The 20,133-nt window shown below is 40.1% G+C and overlaps 1 protein-coding gene across 1 annotated transcript; it reads left to right on the top strand.

The window, feature by feature from the left end:
• Positions 1-506: 506 nt before the first annotated feature.
• Positions 507-20,133, top strand: LOC130924354 (ubiquitin-conjugating enzyme E2 K). The gene is made up of 8 exons (XM_057850882.1): positions 507-682; positions 761-884; positions 1,378-1,471; positions 10,157-10,215; positions 10,297-10,379; positions 13,284-13,383; positions 19,108-19,236; positions 19,297-20,133. The coding sequence occupies exons 2-8, from the start codon at positions 822-824 to the stop codon at positions 19,369-19,371; spliced, it is 603 nt and encodes a 200-aa protein (XP_057706865.1). The 5' UTR covers positions 507-682; positions 761-821; the 3' UTR covers positions 19,372-20,133.

The following is a 20,133-nucleotide window of genomic DNA, read 5'->3' as shown; positions in this document are numbered from 1 at the left end:
TCTTGGAGATGAAATGCATGTGTGGCAGCTCAGCATCCGGAACTGCGTTCGTGCCCTGAAACTTATACCGGAACTGCGTTCCTGACCGTTTTGGCCCACTTTCACCCCTGTTTTTCACTGAAACAAATATATTTCTGTACATCCAACATCATTTGGGAGGGTCTTCGCTTTCATATGAGCCATTTCTCAAACCAATTGAATAATTAAAAGTCAGGTTATTAGCAATTGTTTCTACAAAACTTTTGTCAGGGACTGTATTTCTAGTTTTCATTTCTATTTGATTAATTTTCGTTTTTATTAACATTGAGGGCAGTTAACCTTTTTTCAATAAATAAATGAGTTAACAATATTTATTATTATTGTTATAATTTTTATTATTAGTGGTAGTAGTAAATAATTAATGATTTTTTTCCTAATGTTAAAGCATCGTCTCTAAAACAAACAGACCCCCACAAAAAGCCTTCAATACGTCATCAGTAATTAACCAATGAGAGTAGACTGTGAGGATGCCAGTGTGGGTCACATGGCTTCCTCTCAGCCAGACTTCATGCAGTTTGCCATTAAAATGTTTTCAATGCCTGTACGCTCGCGAGTCATACCCGTTGGATGCATACGCGTTTGAAGGAAGCCCACGCGAATAAACAGACAGCCCGGGGCGCTCCAGGACTCGAACGCGGCAGTGGTAATTTCGGACGTCGTTCCCCCAAAAAGCTGCGCCTTATTGCAGGCGGCCGCAAGTCAGCTAACGTTCGTTCGTCAGGCCCCGGACAGAAAGCGGCGAGGAGGCCCCAAACCGCACTGGAAGACCGGGTTGAAAAATCATGGCCAACATAGCGGTTCAGAGGATAAAACGGGAATTCAAGGAGGTTGTCAAAAGTGAAGAGGTCAGTCCTCGCGTTGAAAAATGTCTTGTTATTTTGGAAATTTTAATGTCATACCGCTACGGACGCGTCAATGGCTCCGTTCAGCTGTCAGCTAGCCTTCGGATAGCTAGCTTGTGTCGACATCCAGCTAGCCTGAAATAGCTACTCTCCGCTTTTTTAAGGTCTCATTTTTGGCTTCTTGACGCTGTTCTACAACTCAAATAAGCTAATTTCATGTAGTAATTTTAACCCTGTTTCAAATTTCTTGGCTGAGTTCACCGTATGCTAACTGCTAGCTCAGTTAGCCATCAAAGATGGGTCGGTATGCTCATATGTCATTGACTCAACCGTGTTTTTCTGTTGTTTTTGCTGTAATGTTCGGTTCCCTCAATAAGTCTTGGATTTACCGTTGAAATAATAGTATGGGGTGGATTTTTCACGCTACATTTGCACGTTTGTCTAGTGACACTATCCGACATGTTTAGTTGCTTACTGCTTATTTGCTTCGTTTCAGACAAGCAAAAATCAGATAAAGGTGGATCTGGTGGATGAGAACTTCACAGAACTTAAAGGAGAGATAGCGGGACCACCTGACACACCGTACGAAGGTGAGAGGCCTCGAGACATCGTGGACATTGTTAGATTTTTTAGCAGGCCTTACATATGTTCCTTTCACTTCAAAGCCACCTAATCTGTTTAAATACATTTCCTCAAGTGTCTAAAGAACAAAGGTGGCACAACCCTTTTTCAATAATGCAAGTTTAAAGTTGGCGAATAAATCCAAAAATAGCACAGCACATTTGATTATGTGTTCAATTCTTATTTAACCAGTGCTTAATTTGTAAATCATAAGGTTCGGGAACGCAAAGTACATATGGCAACGCAGGGATGACGAGACGGGTACAGTTCCCGGAACATACGCAGAAAATAGTGCTGAAAACAACAGGCTAATGCCCACTTGCCATGCTGTGGGACTTAGAAGCCTCAATTTCAGATAATATCCATGGTGTAAATGTTATGACAACAATTTACAATTATTTAGGCTATACTCTGCAAAGCATGGGCTATTGCCCACATAACCACATGTGGGACTTACTGTAACGTACAGACTAACTTGTAAAACATAAAAAAGAATCAGAGATTACAATAAATAACACAAACCCATCCTTTTGCGAGTTTCATCCCCCCCGTCTTCTCTGGCCCAAAAGATCCCACCTTACAAATTGTGCAGACCAAACTTGAAATTCCCCTAAGGGAAATTGCTGTTGAAGTTGCCCGGCTGTTGGTGGTCCACCTGGCTGACTGCTGGCACGGTAGCTGGCCCCCACTCCAGGTGGCGCTGAACCTGACCAGCTGCTGCCACGGTAGCAGCCTCCTGCCCCGGCTTGGCTGGCTGTCTGTGAACCTGGCTAGCTGCTGCGGCGCTAGCCTCCAGCTCCACCTCGTCCTTCCCGTTAACATGATCGCTGCAACTGCCCTCATCGCGGGTTGTTGCTTTTCTGACTTGTTTTGAACCATTTTCCTTCTTTTTGAAAAAAGACAGTAAATGCAACCATCTTTTTGGCATGTTGAAATACTGTTTGATCCTGGCTGCTCGCTTCCCAGATGCCGCAATTTTTATTTTTATTTTTTCTTTTATTTGTCAGGGGCGTGGTTTGTTGGTCCAGCTTTTCAGTGCATCAAGAAATCTCTGACTCTTTCAAATGTTTTTTAAAAATTTTTTATTAACAACATACAATTCTTGGGATTTGTTTTGTAAATTAATTTATGCATATTATTATTTCATTTTATACTGTCATGTCCGTAACTATGCACGGTCCCTTTAAGAAACGCTGGGACTGGAGAGCCGTGAGGTAGTACGAAGCGAGGGGGAAATGAGCGAGAAGCAAAAGTTAGCGGGCGAATGTGGCGGCTGTCCGCTTTTTTTTTTTTTTTTGTCCTTGTTGTTGCCACAATAAAGTGGAAAAAGCCATCAACGACTCCTCTCCTTCGTACCCCTTCGTAAAAAAAAAAAAAAAAATATATATATATATATATATATATATATATATATATATATATATATATATTATTATTATTATTTTCGATACACGAGAGGTGCCACAGCTGCCCATATAAGTCCAGGAACACAGGGAGGCCAAAATCAATAGGTGTCTTGTCCAGATCTTGTTCCGGCAGGATCCGGCACAAATTAACCCCTGTATTTAACCCATTGGATTATTACTTGTAGCAGTGTTGTTTTCGTCAATGATGACAATAACGAAAATATTTCGTCGACGAACATAAATGAGGGCCTTCGTCTGTATGGTAATGACTGGGCTTTTCCAAAAGGAGAATGCTGCAGTTCACAATACCTTCCTGACAAAGGACTTATTCCAGAGGAACAACGTCACTGTTTTAAACCAACCTGTGTGTACTCCTGATCTAAAGCCGAATTGAAAAAAATAGAGAAGGAAGAGCAAGTAGGGATGTGACAATATATCAAAATGGTGATGTATCGCAGTACAATGGTACCTCTATGTTAGGCATGGGCCGGTATGAGATATTGACGGTATGATAACCTTAAGCAGAAATACCGTGGTATCACGGTATTGCAATTATAGCTCTAAAATACGTGATTTTGATTTGTAAGGGTTTTTTTTTTAAAAAATCGAACAGGATTTTTTTTCACAACATATTTGCAAATTGGATCATCAACAAAAATGTTAAAGTAAATAAAATAACAAAAAACAAAAACTAAATAACAAATATTTTAAATAAAATTGAAATAAATAAAACTTATACACTAAACCCACTGCTCAATTTTCTCAACATTAGAACAAGAAAAAAAAAAAGGACTTTATGATCGAATTGATTTTATGTAAAACGCATACCACTACTACTATTAATATTTGAAAATTAATGGAGAGCAAGAGTAAGAGACAGAGCACGTGTGTATGACTCCTATCATGATTTACACATTACAGACATATACACCCACCCACCCTCTTTCAACACAGTCGCCAGAGACTGTATTACAGTATGAGTGGTTTTGAAATCGTGACGTTTTGATACTACAGTAAACCTTGAAACTGGTAGCCGGCACATGTCTACTCTACATACAAATTTAATTCATTCTAGGACCTGTTTCGTAAGTTGAAATGGTGTATGTTGAGCAGGATTTTCCCACAAGAATACATATTTCAATGCATTCATTCCACAGCTCAAAACCGATGCTAAATGCATAATAAATACTGCCCATACAATTTCAAATGGCAGTTACACATAGAAAAAAATATAAATACAAATTGGAATAATAATAGTATAATAATAATAATAATGCAAAGAATCTGGTTCTAATGTGGCGGTTGTGTTTTGAAACATTTGTGCGCACGCTTCCCGGATTTGCGGGCATTTACAGGTCGACTCCTGTTCATTTTGAGTTGCTTCGTATTCATTTGGGGACATTCCTGGATCACTTCCTGATCAGTAGACCAAAATCTACCAGAATTGACCCGTAAATGTCCCAAAATCAACAGGAATTGATGGAAAATTAACAGGAAACGACCTGAAATGACTTAAAACTCATTGGCTGCCATTGACGGCCTTAGACATCTGATCTGTCTGAGGTGGGAGGGATTTGTTCATTCGCCTCCCACTTCTAATGGATTGGACCTATACTACTTATGAACACATTTCAATTTACAGCCGTTTATTTGTTTCATTGTAGAGTATCTTAGAATATCCTGACCAATGTATCGATAATTGTTGTATCACCATATCGTGAGATAATTGTGAGCTACCCAGAGGTTCCCACCCCTAATAGCAAGTGAGTGTCTTAGACACTCTGTAAGTGAGCCTGCTGTTGCTCCTTGCAAGTTGCCATTTTGTATATGTGCACTTGACTGCTTGTCCAGTTCAATAAAAAAAACTGAAAGTGCATCACCAAAAGCGACTCTCCCACATACTTTACGTGGGCAGTTGTGAATTTAAAGCGTGCTTCTTGGTCAAATTTTGGCACTCAACACAAAAACAAAAACCAAGCGAACGCTCGTACTTTTAAGAACTTGCTGGGTTTGGAACTTGTGAGTCAAGGCACCATTTTTTGCCCTTTATATATATATTTTTTGAGTAAGAGTTCCTATATTACTAGTCGGTTGGGTACATCCCGATACAATTTGCAATACACTGCTCAAGATAACTATGATCTCACGGGAAGCCGATACAACAGGAAATCATTCCAAGACATTCTACAAAAAGCTAATAAACAGAAAAACAAGTCTTTTTCCAATTTTAAAGTTTATCACTAGTAGATGTTGAATCCATTTGAACTGGGAGGGTGGCAGTCAATGCCAGGCAATGAATTAAATTTTGGGCATTTCATGTCATTTCCTGTTGATTTTCGGTCACTTCTTGCTGGGAATATAGACCCTACTCACCTACGTCACAAAATGACGTGTCGCTGTATCCGGCCGCCATATTGTACGGGTACCTATTTTTTTAGACCTATTCTCATTGTTTTCAATTAGTCGTGCAAGTTATACAGCAATTCATGGAAGCCCCGGTGTTATCTGACGCCGTAAACTCATTGGATGCGTTGCATAAAAGGCGTTACGTGGAAAAGCTTCAGTTTATCCATTCGCCAGATCCATATTTGATGCCTAAATCGATATTTTTCGACCCGCTGACTTCGCCCTCTGCCTGACATCTGCTAGCCTGATATCTACAACTATCTTTTCCACAGAAACTCTGCCTATTCTCACGAAACACGAAAAACATTAAGAGCAGCACTCTAAGCAACATTACCCTGTGTGATTTCTAAAATGGCGACAATCAAAAAAGGAAAAAAGTTGACTGCGATGGCCGACGCTTCAAGGATAGGTAGATATCGGACTATTTCTTCAATAAAACACGCAACAACAGTGTCTGCCTCATTTGCAAACAGACAGTCGCTGTTTTCAAAGAGTTCGATGTGCGCGATAATAACAAGACACGCTGACATGTACGACAACATTACAGGAAAGATACGCAGCGAGAAATTATAGCAACTTGAAGCTAGCACAGCAGCAGTATTTCGCAAGAGCCCGAGTGTCGAAAGAGAACGCCAGAAAGACGAGACTGTTGAAATTATGTATTTAAAAAAATAATAATAAAGCAAATGTGACACACAGAAGGGCTTGCTAACATTTCTTTAAATGTATTGTTCTACGTAAATCAGCCCAGGTAGCCCCCCACATTTTTACCACACCAAATCAGGCCCCCTTTGCAAAAAGTTTGGACACCCCTGTTTAACCGATGATCTGTAGACAAGGCAAGCTTCTTTCACTTGTTACCAACTAAATATTATTCAAAAAATAAAGATGGTGGAACAAATAAGCATCTTGAATTTGAAACTGTATGTTGTCGGCGATTAGCCTAGCAATGATCTTAATTGTGGTTGTCAGCCCCAAACCCTCTAAATATAGATTAAATGCATCTTACCAGATATAAAATGACTACTACATAATCTGTGGTAGTTGTTTGGAGCCCAGTTTTCTCGTTGAATTGCAGCGATCCATCTCGCTCTACTCTCCGGGTCTCTCGGAATACGGTAAAACTTCCAAGTCTCTCCGTCTATCTTCTGTTTTTGCAACCGACCGCCACACACACCTTTACCATTTTGACCATTAATGTTAACGAGCAGAAAAACACACCATAATAGGAGGAATTTACGAAGCGGTAATGCATTAACATGACGAGTGTACGGACAACATGGCGCGGGTGCGTGGCTGTGATGTCACGTGAGTAGGGTCTATACACGTCAGCACTAGGCATGTGCCGGTATGATATTCTGACAGTATGATAACCGTAAGCCAAAATATGACGGTATCACAGAATTGCAATTAACTTAGAGATATCTGGGTTTAAAAAATACAAAATTAAAAACTTTTTTCCATTGAACAGGATTTTTATTTTTCAAAACATTATACTTCTGTTGCAATTTGCTAATCTTAAAATAATTTTTAAAAATAACCAAAAAAAATTACCGAAATATTCTTAAAAAAAAAAGAAAAAAGATCTAAATAAATGCAGTCCTTTAGGTTAGCCGCAGCTCAACATTATTACCATCAGAACATAAATAATTGAATCATTTTCCATAAAAAGCATGTGTTGTGTATGACTCAATAAATTTTTATCAATTTTACATTATACACACTATCTCAACACAGTTGCTAGAGAAAAAACACGGCTAGACACACTAAACAAGGTGGAGTTAACTCTCATACCGTGTGGGAAAGAATCATGACAGTGTTTACTAACCTTAAATTTTGTATAAATGCAAAATCATATTGGAGGTATTGCCTCCCCGGCAGCCACCCTCCGCAAACGTGTTTTACATGTTGGTTGGCTCTCCTCCTCTAAGCTGTGGCTGTCTGTAACTTTTCTGTAGCCGAAGTATTCCCATACCCAGTGTTGTTAATAACGGCGTTACAATATAACGGCGTTACTAACGGCGTTATTTTTTTCAGTAGTGGGTAATGTAATTAATTACTTTTCTCATCTTGGCAACGCCGTTACCGTTACTGAGGACGGAAAGGCATGCGTTACTATGCGTTACTATATTGGTCGAAAAGTCTGAGGGAGACGGACTCACCGAGACGACAGAGCAGGAGTATGGAGGAGGCAAGAAAGTTGTGACGCCGAGCAAACGCGATGCTAGGTAGTTCCAATAATACATGTTGTAGCCGATAGCTAGTACAAACTACGCGCGCATGTTATGGTAGATATGGTAGACATGATAGATATCACATGTACTGTACATAGATATAACTAGATGCAAAATGACAGACATGGCACTAAATGAGTTAGTAGACAGCCGCCATCTTAAAGCAGTACTTTTTAGGACGGCTCTGTTGTACAGAACCTTCCTAGCGAACCTAAGTAACTTTTTATCTAAAATACTTCTAAATCGGCAAAATCTTGACTTGAATCTTATCTTTAAATGATGAAACAGTTTTAAAACTTTCATATGTCATAAGTAGAGAGAAGGGAACTAATGCAATAATGGGAGCAATTTTAACAACTTTTAACAGCTGATTCAGGGTAAAGGGTAAATTAAGGGTAAAGAATTGGGCTCGGGCCAATTGTACCCAAAACCTTCACAAAAAACTTCACATAGTGTGGCCAATGTTTTTTTTTTTTTTTTTTTGGGAGGGAAAAAAAAAAAAAGTAATTATCACCAATTACTTTGCCAAGTAACTAATTACTCTTACATTCAGGTAATTGAGTTACTAACGCAATTACTTTTTGGGAGAAGTAATTTGTAACTATAATTAATTTTTTTTTTTTCAGTAAGATTAACAACACTGCCCATACCAAGGATTTCTTAGATGGGGGGGGGGGGGGGGGGGCGGCTTAGTTTCACCTCTTCCAGCCATCGTGTAGCACAGCTGACTCAATTACACTGAGCAACAACCGGTGGGCTGAGCCTTGCAGCTGCAAGCTCGGGATTTCTATCAAGATTTTTGCGACATAAAAAAATGGCTATTTCCTTAGGGACGGTATGACGGAAAATTTTTGCGGTACTGAAACCTTGACACTTTCATCCCTCGGTATACCTTGAAACTAGTAATCGGCACTTGTCAACCCAGCTCCTGTTGATTTGGGGGGCTTTTACCGACCAGTTCTTGTTGATTTTTGGGTTAATTAAAAGGAAGTGACTCAAGAATGTCCCCCAAATAACCAGAAAGTGACCTGTAAATCCCCACAAAAGGTTATGAGAGCTCTGGTTTTGTGCCATTGACAGCGCTAGATGTCCAATCCAGTCAAAGGGAATTGGATGTCTAGCACCGTCATAGTAGCCTGTGAGCTAACTACTATTATTACTACACTATTCTAATGGAAGATTTTGAGAGCAACCGGTTGGTTCCTTTACTAAACAGTAGGGGTGTAACGGTACGCAAAAATCTCGGTTCGGTACGTACCTCGGTTCTGAGGTCACGGTTCGGTTCATTTTCGGTACTAGTTGTTTATTACACACTTTTGTGCTTTCATCAATAGGAACCGTAGCCTATACAAAGCTAGAATTCTGCTAAAAAAGTAGCGGGTATTTAAAGATAATAATCCAACAACAATTTGCCTTTCAGACCCCACGTATTGGTCAGATTTCTTTCTGAAAGAAGAAAAAAAAGTCCTGTGCTAAAGAGAAAAGCAATCCCAATGACAAAGATTTTAACATGTCTTTTACAAATGAAATGCCTCAATGAATTTTTTTCCCTTATGAACGGTTTTCAAAAGCTTTATTGGTGGATTTTCTCAAGTTAAAGCGCCACACAGAAATTAATAAATATAATTGTGTAAGCAGGATCTGTGTATTATTTTTATTATTTAATTACAGGTGCTTTAGCTCATTTCAATTTATTTTATTCAAATGGGCTATTATTTATTTTATTCTGTGTTTGTATTTTACAAATGTGATGTAGTATTCATTTATATTGTATATTTTATGTTGTATAACTTTATTTCCTATGTGAATACGAGTTCCTACGTTTTTTGTTGTGGTAGGAGGATTTTGTATTGAACACGGGGCCGTGTTGGTTATTATTACAGCAGAGAAGACAACTGTAAATCAACAAAGACAAGTCAACTGTGCCCCGATCTACCACTCAAGAGATCTGGTGGACTCAAAAAGTGGGTTACGATTGCATATTCATTTGAAAATCGACCGGATCCACCGTATTTTTACACGAGTGACTTCCGGTCTGCCCGGTCTGCTAGCTAGTAGCATTGACGCAGGAGGGCCGCGTCTCTCGTCAAATAATAAACTCTGCCGTTCTTTTGCCGCTTCTGGGACGCGTCTAACACGCGGCCGCACTGCGACTGGTGTGCATTGGCTGGTTGACTTTAACAGCCACGTTTCACTGCGTTCTTGCGGCGGCCACGTTGTCGCGCCGTTGACGTTTTGTCCCACCGTGTTGGTCCTCATTATAGTCAAGAAGACGGAGTAAATATAATTTACACAAAGAAACTGTAACCCGATCGACTCACAGCCTCGAAAAGTAAGGGTTACATTACGTCAGAAACTTGTTCGGTACACATCCGTTCCGAACCTAGGACCAAGTACCGAAACGGTTCAATACACCACCGTTACACCCTTACTAAACAGAGACATCTTTTTAAAGCGATATATCAATTCTTGACTGCTAGTACAGCAATACATCACCATATTGATATATTGCCACAACACAGGTCAACATATCCATTTAATACTAATTAGATCATGTGAAGATTCATGAAAATCTTTGTTCTAATCTGTTCATATTTGTATCTTTCAGGTGGTAGGTATCAACTAGAAATTAAAATTCCAGAGACATATCCTTTCAATCCACCCAAGGTAAGAAAATTCATTGCTGTTAATAATAGTATATCCTTATCGTTGTTTCAAATGGCGTAACATTTTCTTTGTATCGCACAGGTGCGATTTATCACAAAGATCTGGCATCCCAACATCAGTTCAGTCACAGGTGCAATATGTTTGGATATTCTCAAAGACCAGTGGTGAGTTTATTGTCGCAATTAGGTTCTCAACCAAGCATGAAAGTGACAATTTGGCCGTATCCAAACCGCGGCTCCTTTTAAATCGCACTCGGCGTATTCTCAAGTAACATTTTATATGGCCGGCATTAAGCTTGCGCTTATCTGCATTGCTTTTAGCTTTTTTAATAAATTAAAGGTGAAGAATATTCTAGTGGCTACGGTTTTCTTCAATTTTTCTGCATGCGGCAACAGAGGGGTTTGAACGCCACTTGCCCTGGACAGGAAAAGCCTTTGGCTGTGTAGTAGCTGTACAAGCCATTTTCATTAACGCAAGCACAGCCACACAGAATTTGCGCTTGTACCTTAATTTGTATTACTGTCCCAGGGTTTATGTGGGTCATTAAAAAGCATGGAATGGATTTTGTCAAAATTCAGGCCTTAAAAAGCATTAAAGTAAATGTTTGAGGCATTAAAATGAGCTAGGGCTGCAGCAATCGAATATTTTGGTAATCGAGTAATAGACTGGAAATTCTATTGATTAATCGAGTAATCGGACAACTTTTTTTTTTTTTTTTTTTTTTTTTTTTTTTTAGGTAAAGAGCAATTATAAATATAAATGAGAAAAAAAGACATTTAATCCAATATTGAACCATTTTCAGTCAATGTCTTTATTTTCGATGTACATTGTTGAAAACAGCCAACAATAGCATCGCAGATGTGACTAGAAAAAAAATTCACTGCTTTCACTCAAAAAACTTCTAGATCTTATTTTAAAAAATTATATAAATTATATATTTCTTACCTACAAATGTAATTATGCTTGATAACACACATCACTTGAAAGCTACGTGTTTTTCCCATATGTTTCAATTGAATTTCCATTTGTGTCAAGCTATTTTTAAGTTCTAGTTAAGTTTTAAGTTTAAACTGTAAGTAATGATAGGATTTTGAGTTTTTGCAATATTCAAAATAAATGTATGACACCTGCTGCATTGGAGCACATTAGGGACCAGTGCTACTTGGTGTTTTATTCAGCAATGACTACTCAGCTAAAACTGACAGTTAGCTTTATTATGTTTTAATTTTACACCCTCATCACTCTACAGCGCTGTGTTTTTACAGATTAAATAAAGCCTGTATGTAATACACGTTAGCCATGCATCGACAGTGGTCATAATAATAGAAACCTAGCCCTCCGAAGGGCTAACGTTACGTGAGTGAGTGACAGTAACGTTGTATTTATTAGCGCTGAGTACTGCTTAAAGATGGCGACTGTTTACTTACGCTGTCCAGACGCGGCAGAGTCTGAGATTTCGCATCTAGTCCTAAATGCATGCGATATCTATGAGACGCATCGGACACTACCTGCTACCACACTAGCATCATGCGGGCGTAGTTTTTAGCAACGTCGGCGTAGTTTGTAGCGGCTGTCGGCTGCAGTAATTAAAAAAAATTTTTTTTTTTTTTTATTGCTTCTTCCTCTACACACGTGACGTCAGCGAGTTGTCCCGCGTTAAAAGTAGTCCGTCGAAACGTGATGCTTAGAGCTGGCAAAATTAAACGATTCCTCGAGGTGAATAAAATTGCTCGGAGTTGCTCGAGTATTCGTTTCAGCTCTAAAGTGATCTAAACTTAAGACTATTATTTTTTGTATTGTTTTTTTTTTTTTTTTTTTTTTTTTTTTTTTTTACATTTTTTGAGTTGTCTGATATTATCAGGTAGCCGGGATAAGCAAACATAAGATCATTACGGTAAGAGAGCCGGTACTATCGGCTACACGATAATATCTGCCGATAAACGCATTTTAAAATGATTTGGGATCAAATTGACATCGGTTTTTCATTATTGGTTGTAAGCCAAAATGCATGTTACCTTCAAAGTGAATGTAGAAGCATGTATAAGGGCTGGTCACAGTTTAAGCCAACAGTTATAGTATTAGATGTGTCCAAACTAAGATACTTGGGATTTGTTATGTGAGCAGACCATTTGCATTTATGAAGCAAAAATTAAACGAAAAATAAATGATTGAAAAATAATGAATTATAAACTCATTACATAGCTCATTTACTGTACTGAAGCTGTGTGCCTTCGTTGTTATTTTGAGCCAGAAGCACTGTGTGAGCCATATGTGATATGGCACTGCCTTATTGGCACTTGCACTCGATCCAAAAAACTGATGTTTGCACTATTTTGATTTCAATAATATAGTGGTGCAAGATGGGCACTTTTTCTATAACTTCAGTTGAATTTATTCTTATTTTTTGCAGAATGTTTATTTTGAAAACCTTGAAGTTGTTACATTTATCATTATTTAATGCATCAAATGGGACATCACAATAGAATTAACTATAATATGTTAAGTCCACTACCGCATATTTCGGTATTTTATTTGGATTTTTGGATTTGGACAATATCGGGATATCTGTTAAAAAGTAATTATAGGACAACTATCAATTTGTGTGTGAAACTATCTGCGGTTGGGCTTGTGCATTACATTTGTTTAAAGTGGCATTAAATACCATTAATTGAGATTTGCTGAAACCTGTAGAAACGGTGTGTCAGTAAAACCATTTTAACATTTATGGGTGGGAACCTCGGGGTATCTCACGATGGGATACGATTTGCGATCCAAAGCTCACGATAACGACGATCTCACGATATGGCGATAGGGCAATTATCGATACATGGGTCAGGATCATTCTAGAATACTCTAGAATGATTGACCATGTGACATCGCAAGCCACATCTTATCAAAGAACTTGCCACCAGCAGGCGGAATTGGACCAAGAATGAGACCGGAAGTATGTTCACTCGCTTTCCGCCGATGTCACACGCAGTTCGAATTGGCGCGGAGCCAGATGCAGTCGCCTAAAGACTCGCGAGACGTACATTTCTGACCCCTGAGCTCTTTGTTCATTTTGTCAGGGCGGCGGCCATGACGCTGAGGACGGTCCTCTTGTCACTACAAGCTTTATTGGCAGCTGCAGAACCAGACGATCCACAAGATGCAGTGGTAGCCAATCAGGTCAGTGAAAATGCATTCATGTTTCCATCATTTTTGTGGCTCTATAAGAATATCACAAATTTCGTGTACTCTCAAAGGGATAGAAAAGAGTGAAATATTGGATTAGACTGACTTTGTTTACAATAACTGACACACTTATCCTCATGAGGGTCTCGGGGGTGCTGGAGCCTATCACATCTAACTCCAGGCATAAGGTGGTGCTGTTGATCTTAGAGCTACCAAGAAGAATGGCAAGATCAAAGCTACACACCTGTCAATCATCGTTAACTTAAGTACCAAACGCCAGCTGCACTGGCGACCAAGAAAAGGAGGGAGGGTTAGAGGCTCTACGATCACTAAGCAGAAAAACATAAATATATTTTTAAAATTAAAAACCCGATCGTTTTCATCCGATTCAGATCTTCTGAAAAATGGCACGATCGGCCTGACACATGAACGGATCCTTAATTTTTAATCAAAATGGGGGGCTTGTTGACCTCAGATTGACATGTTAAAATTGTAAATATATCAAAAATGAAAGCAGAACAAACGATACTTTTTACAGCACAAACGATTGAAATTTTGTAGGTATTTGACCCTTTAGCCAGATTGCTGGAATCCCGCCAGCCAAACCGCCGGAACCACGCTAGCACAATCCCAACAACCCTAGCTGGCGGAACCCGGCCAAAAGGCCAAACGCCGCACGTTAACCTTAATTTTAAACCTTCGTACTGATTCCATTTTAAAAGTTGGAAAAACACAAGTTGACAATTTATTCCAAGTCTAGCAATCACACAGCAAGGCGAAACAGCAAATAGGCCCAGGCGAGGAGGAAAGCTGGCTCCAGGGTCGACAAACAACAAGTATACCAAAATGTTCCCGAGAAAAGACTGTGCTAGCTAAAGAATTCAGTCTTTTGAAGGCTCTGGTGAGGCGGGCCGTGGTCTAGAAGAAAGGTGTGTTTGTACGTTGTGGATTGGACAGGTGAGCTCGGGCGTTACTGTTGTCAGGGCAACGAGATTTGAGGATTTTGCCATCCTTAGCGCTGTGTGAGTGCTGAGTTTTCACTTCTCAGTCTGTAACAGTCACCTCCTTGAGTGGTCTTCCTCCCGACGTCCACCGCGCGGTGGCGCTGCTTCATTTATGTTGTATATGTTCTTCTTCTGTTATTGCTTACTTGTGTTGGGGGAGTTCGTCTGGGAACGCGTGTGTGCGTACCGCTGAGCTCCGAGTGACGAGTGGTAGAGCTGGAGTTATTTTTGACTATTAAAAGTGCATGGGTGGACGTCTGCTTCTTTTTTTGCCTTCTATACGCTCATCCTGCCCTGCCAAGCGTTACAAGTCGCGGGTTCCTCCGTTATCAGATGTTCCCTGTGGGAGGAGAGGATGTCCTTTCATTGTTCTGGACTGTCCATAGTTGGTTACCTGAAGAGCTGATGGCAGGATTTGGTGGTCCAGGCGGTGGTTTGTAGATGTCTTGGCCTTCACCTGCTTGTTTCGATCAGTCAGCATCAGTCTCGCTCAGTCAGCTGCATGATGCGCACGTTGGGCTTCCGTAGTCAGCAGGCATGCTGTGCTGCAAATTCCAATCACTCCAAGTCCAACTACTTATAATAACAAATACTGGTCCTTCTCAAAAAATTAGCATATTGTGATTAGGGCAGTAGCTATCGATTATTTTAGTAGCCAAATAATCGATGAACTAGTTAGTCCGAATAATTGAGTAATTGGATAAGGAACATAAAAATGAAAATGCCTGAGCTTAGCCACAAACGGTTTTAAAAAATAAATAAGGGTCTATGTACAACAAAAGAACTGGCTAACTTGCATAGCAAAAGTCCGCTAGCTTAAATGCTATAAAATGCTAACTTTTTTTTTTTTTTTTTTTTTTTTTTTACAATGCTCCTAACAAATGGTTCAGACACATATTTCAACAAAAACGGCTAAATATACCTATAAACTAAATTACGAATGCATTAAATAACATGAGCTCAAACAAAAACTTAGCTTACGTTGGTCTGAACAGGGAGCAGTTGGATTCAGCCATGTGAAATGAGGCAGACCAGAGGGTAGTGTATCCCCTAATTAATAAAACGAAATGCAAACACTTCCAAAATAAACCATTACGCCACTTTAATTAAACGAATACTTGAGGCAACGACATTTTATTCGAATATTTTTTTCTAATCGAATACTCGAGTTAATAGATTAATCGTTGCAACACTAATTGTGATAGTTCATTATTTTCTGTAATGTACTGATAAACATTACACTTTTATATAATTTAGATTCATTACACACAACTGAAGTAGTTCAAGCCTTTTATTATTTTAATATTGATTTTGGCAAAAAAGTCAAAAAACAAATCCCTATCTCAAAAATTTAGCATATCATGAAAAGTTACTCTAAAGAAGCTACTAACCGAATCATTTGAATCAACGAATTAACTCAAAAACCCCTGCGAGAGATTCCTGAGGATTTTAAAAACTCCCAGCCTGGTTCATTACTCAAAACTGCAATCATGGGCAAGACTGCTGACCTGACTGCTGTCCTGAAGGCCATCATTGACACCCTCAAGCAAGAGGCTAAGACACAGAAAAAAATTTCTGAGCGAATAGGCTGTTCCCAGAGTGCTGTATCAAGGCACCTCAGTGGGAAGTCTGTGGGAAGGGAAAAGCGTGGCAGGAACCGTTGCACATCCAGAAGAGGTGACCGCACCCTGAGAAAGATTGTGGAGAAGGGCCGATTCCAGACATAGGGGGACCTGCAGAAACGGTGGACTGGGTCTAGAGTAGAAACATCCAGAGCCACCGCGCAGAGGCGTGTGCTGGAAATGGGCTACAGGTGCCGCATGCCCCAGGTCAAGCCACTTTTGAACCTGAAACGGCGGCAGAAGCATCTGACCTGGGCTACAGAGAAGCAGCACTGGACTGTTGCTCAGTGGTCCAAAGTACTTTTTTCGGATGAAAGCAAATTTTGCATGTCATTCAGAAATAAAGGTGCCAGAGTTTGGAGGAAGACTGGGGAGAAGGAAATGCCAAAATGCCTGAAGTCCAGTGTCAAGTACCCACAGTCAGTGATGGTTGGGGTGTCATGTCAGCTGTTGGTTTTGGTCTACTGTGTTTTATCAAGAGCAGGGTCAATGCAGCTAGCGATCAGGAGATTTTGGAGCACTTTGTGCTTCCATCTCCTGAAAGGCTTTATGGAGATGAAGATTTCATTTTTCAGTACGACCTGGCACCTGCTCACAGTGCCAAAACCACTGGTAAATGGTTTACTGACCATGGCATTACCGTACTCAATTGGCCTGCCAACTCTCCTGACCTGAACCCCATAGAGAATCTGTGGGGTAGTGTGAAAAGGAAGTTGAGACACCAGACCCAACACTATGGATGAGCTTAAAGTGCCTGTGACACGAAAAAGCATGTTTATTTCATAATACACGCTGTATTTTATGCTCCTGAATGATATGGACCGCTTGGATGTGTGTGGAAGCGATCGCTATATTTATTTAGTTTTTTGAATCCCGCGCCAGGAAAATGAGTGACTTCCGGCTTCGGTCTTGCATTGAGAAGGAGGGCGCTGTGACGTGTACGGTAGAAGACGTCCTCTTCACTATACAGCGTACTGTTGTGTATGGGGACGAAGGATTCAGCTGATTTTGCGGATTAATATGTTTATTTTTCGCATCACGCCAGCCAAACGGCTGCAGAAAAATCATTCTGTATGAGGGAGAGGCGTATGGTCCTTTTTGGAGTTTCAAAAGGTTCCCATTCACCGTGGATATTTACTTTGGGACCATTGGACTTACGAGGAAGTGAGTAAAGATCTTGTTTTGTATTATGTCAAATACGAATACAGCGATTACAAAGTAAACACTACAAACTTCCTTTAAATGAAGGACTACTTACGTTTGATCATTGATAGGCATGTAAAAAGCTGTCCTAATGCTCATTAGCAGCAGCAGCACGTTAGCGGCACAATAACTCCAGCCACCCTCCTCCGGGGAACAAACTGTAAATTGCCCTCCGCCGGGCGGTTTGCCGATCCGCAACGACAATAGACAACCGGGTCGTCATGTCAAATAATCCAGGATAGTTATGTGTGATTTTCCGCTTCGAAGACTTTGAAACATCACCCGGTTCGGGTTAGCATGTCGGCTAGCTGTCACGCCTTCTGGTTTGTTTACATTCTCTGAAGCCGGGGAAGGGAAATGACATATGTTCGATTTAGGTGTCATAAAATATAGTTCGGGAGGTGCGACAGTAAAGGTGAAGTCGACAGTTTTGACAATTATGGAGTAATTTTGCCATGTCGTCCTGAATAAATGCATTTTTATTATTTCATATTCCATTCCGCACAAGACTGTTATTTGTCATGACCATGCCATTTATTTGGCAATTGGGGAAAATACTTGGATAAAAAGAATATCCTGTAAAAATATTGAAGTAAAGAGACAGAAACAATGACATTTTGCCGCTCTCTTCGTCGCGTTTTCCTCGTTGTGAATAGTTCCCCCTCGACGGGCTGACTGGTCCTTCTCAAGCCATTTATATAGCTATTGGGGAAAAATACTTGGATAAAAAGAATATCCTGTAAAAATTTTGAAGTAAAGAGACAGAAACTATGACATTTTGCCGCTCTCTTCTTCGCGTTTTCCTCGTTGTGAATAGTTCCCCCTCGACGGGCTGACTGGTCCTTCTCAAGCCATTTATATTGCTATTGGGGAAAAATACTTGGATAAAAAGAATCTCCTGTAAACATATTGGGAGTAGAGAGACTGAAACAATGACATTTTGCGGCTTTTTTCGTCGCGTTTTCCTCGTTCTGAATAATTCCCCCTCAATGGGCTGAATAGTAAAATCGATGAGCCCAGTCTACCGCTGACGTCATCCACCTGTTGGGGACGCTAACGCCCTATAATGGTAGGCGTGGCTAACCGGCAGATTAAAAGGCTAATTTCTCGTCATCTGTGCTTTGCTAAATTGTTGTATATAGTCGAATCGTCTCAAAATATGATTCTAATTCACATAATAATGCAGTTTAAGACTTTTTTTCTCGTGTCGTATGCTCTTTAAGGCCGCTATCGAAGCATCCTGGGCCTCCATAACTCCTCAGCAGTGCCACAGGCTGATTGCTTCCATGCCACGTTGCATTGAAGCAGTCATTTCTGCAAAAGGATTCCCAATCAAGTATTGAGTGCATAGCTGATATAATTGATTGAAGGTTGACCTATTTTTGTATTAAAAAACTTTTTTTGTATTTTTTGGATGAAATATGCTAATTTTTTGAGAGGGAGTTTTGTTTTTTCTTGACTTTTTTTTTGCCAAAATCATCAATATTAAAACAATAAAAGGCTTGAACTACTTCAGTTGTGTGTAATGAATCTAAAATATATGAAAATCTAATGTTTATTAGTACATTACAGAAAATAATGAACTTTATCGCAATATGCTAATTTTTTTAGAAGAACCAGGATATTCTTGTAGCTTTCTTAAACTATGATTTAAATGCTATTTATTTTATATTGTGTGTGCTAGAGTAATACAAACAGTAAAACAGAAAATATGGGAAAAGATGCTATTCCCTTAAATATAAATTTGTGTCTGATTCGGGGCCAACTTCACAGATGTTTCAATAACTGCTGTCATTCCACATTGATCATTTATTGTGATATGATTTAGTTCTACTTCAACAAGAATATTCCGCTTGTGTTGTCACTAGAAATGATTGTTTGTTCCACAGTACAAGCAGAACCCAGAGATGTTCAAACAGACAGCCAGACTCTGGGCTCACATCTACGCCGGCGCGCCCGTCTCCAGTCCAGAGTACATCCGCAAAATAGACGAACTCTGTGCCATGGGCTTTGAAAAAGTAAGCGTTGCTCGGCCACGTTTTCAAGTCTTTATTTTCTCACATGCGTCTCTCCTCTAGAATGCAGTAATAGTGGCCTTGTCGTCAAAATCCTGGGACGTTGAGACGGCGACGGAGCTCCTAATCAGTAACTGAGTCTCGACGAAAACTTTGACATCTTCCTCAGCCCTCCCTTCACACGCCCTCGTATTACCGCTGTCTCTCAGCGTCTCCTCCTGTGTCGCAAATTCTGTTTCACAGTGGACTCTGCCGCCCCGCACTTCCTCTTCCCCCCTCCTCTGCTGTGCCACACACTCCAATCAGTTGCTCGGCAAGCACTCAAAGGTCATTCCACATTCCGGTCAGCGCTACAATCAGAATTCCGACCCCTTATTAAGGCCCCGACCAGTCAATCCACGTCTTTGACCGCGTACGACAAGCATTCGTCCACCTATGCAGGCATTCGTTTTTTTAGTTTCGCAATCGACCAGAAGCACGAATATGGCAACCGCCGACTAGCGTGGTCTAAAACGTCGGTAAAACTGTCATAATTATGACATGACACTGTCATGAGCATAAATGAATGCTTATGACAGATGTCATGAAGTGTCATCTGGCAAATTTTCTCACCAACTCCCTTTTATGTCCAGTCCGCATCTTTTACATCCCTTCAAAAGTGACACAATTTCCTGGATGACACTTCATGACATCTGTCACAAGCAATCATTAATGCTCATGACAGTGTCATGTCGTAATTATGACGGTCTTATTTCGCCACTGAGTCTTTTAAAGCATTAAGAAGAGGCTGCAAGGACGTTTGGTCACGTTACAACAATGGAAGTGAGTTGTGGTACGACGCTGTAGTCGGCTTTCTGAGAGAGCCTATTTTAATCACACATTAAACACATTGAAATCCTT

This window comes from Corythoichthys intestinalis, chromosome 11 (assembly GCF_030265065.1).
Source record: "Corythoichthys intestinalis isolate RoL2023-P3 chromosome 11, ASM3026506v1, whole genome shotgun sequence".
NCBI lineage: Eukaryota > Metazoa > Chordata > Actinopteri > Syngnathiformes > Syngnathidae > Corythoichthys > Corythoichthys intestinalis.
The sequence above is the reverse complement of the archived record's forward strand: the minus strand, read 5'-3'. Positions and strand labels throughout refer to the sequence as shown.

Bases quoted from the DNA above. Each gene is read 5' to 3' on its own strand.
- LOC130924354 (XM_057850882.1), top strand. From the start codon at position 822: ATGGCCAACATAGCGGTTCAGAGGATAAAACGGGAATTCAAGGAGGTT. The intron at 1,472-10,156 runs GTGAGAGGCCTC...TGTATCTTTCAG, and splicing joins ACCTGACACACCGTACGAAG to GTGGTAGGTATCAACTAGAA. The intron at 19,237-19,296 runs GTAAGCGTTGCT...TCTCTCCTCTAG, and splicing joins GTGCCATGGGCTTTGAAAAA to AATGCAGTAATAGTGGCCTT.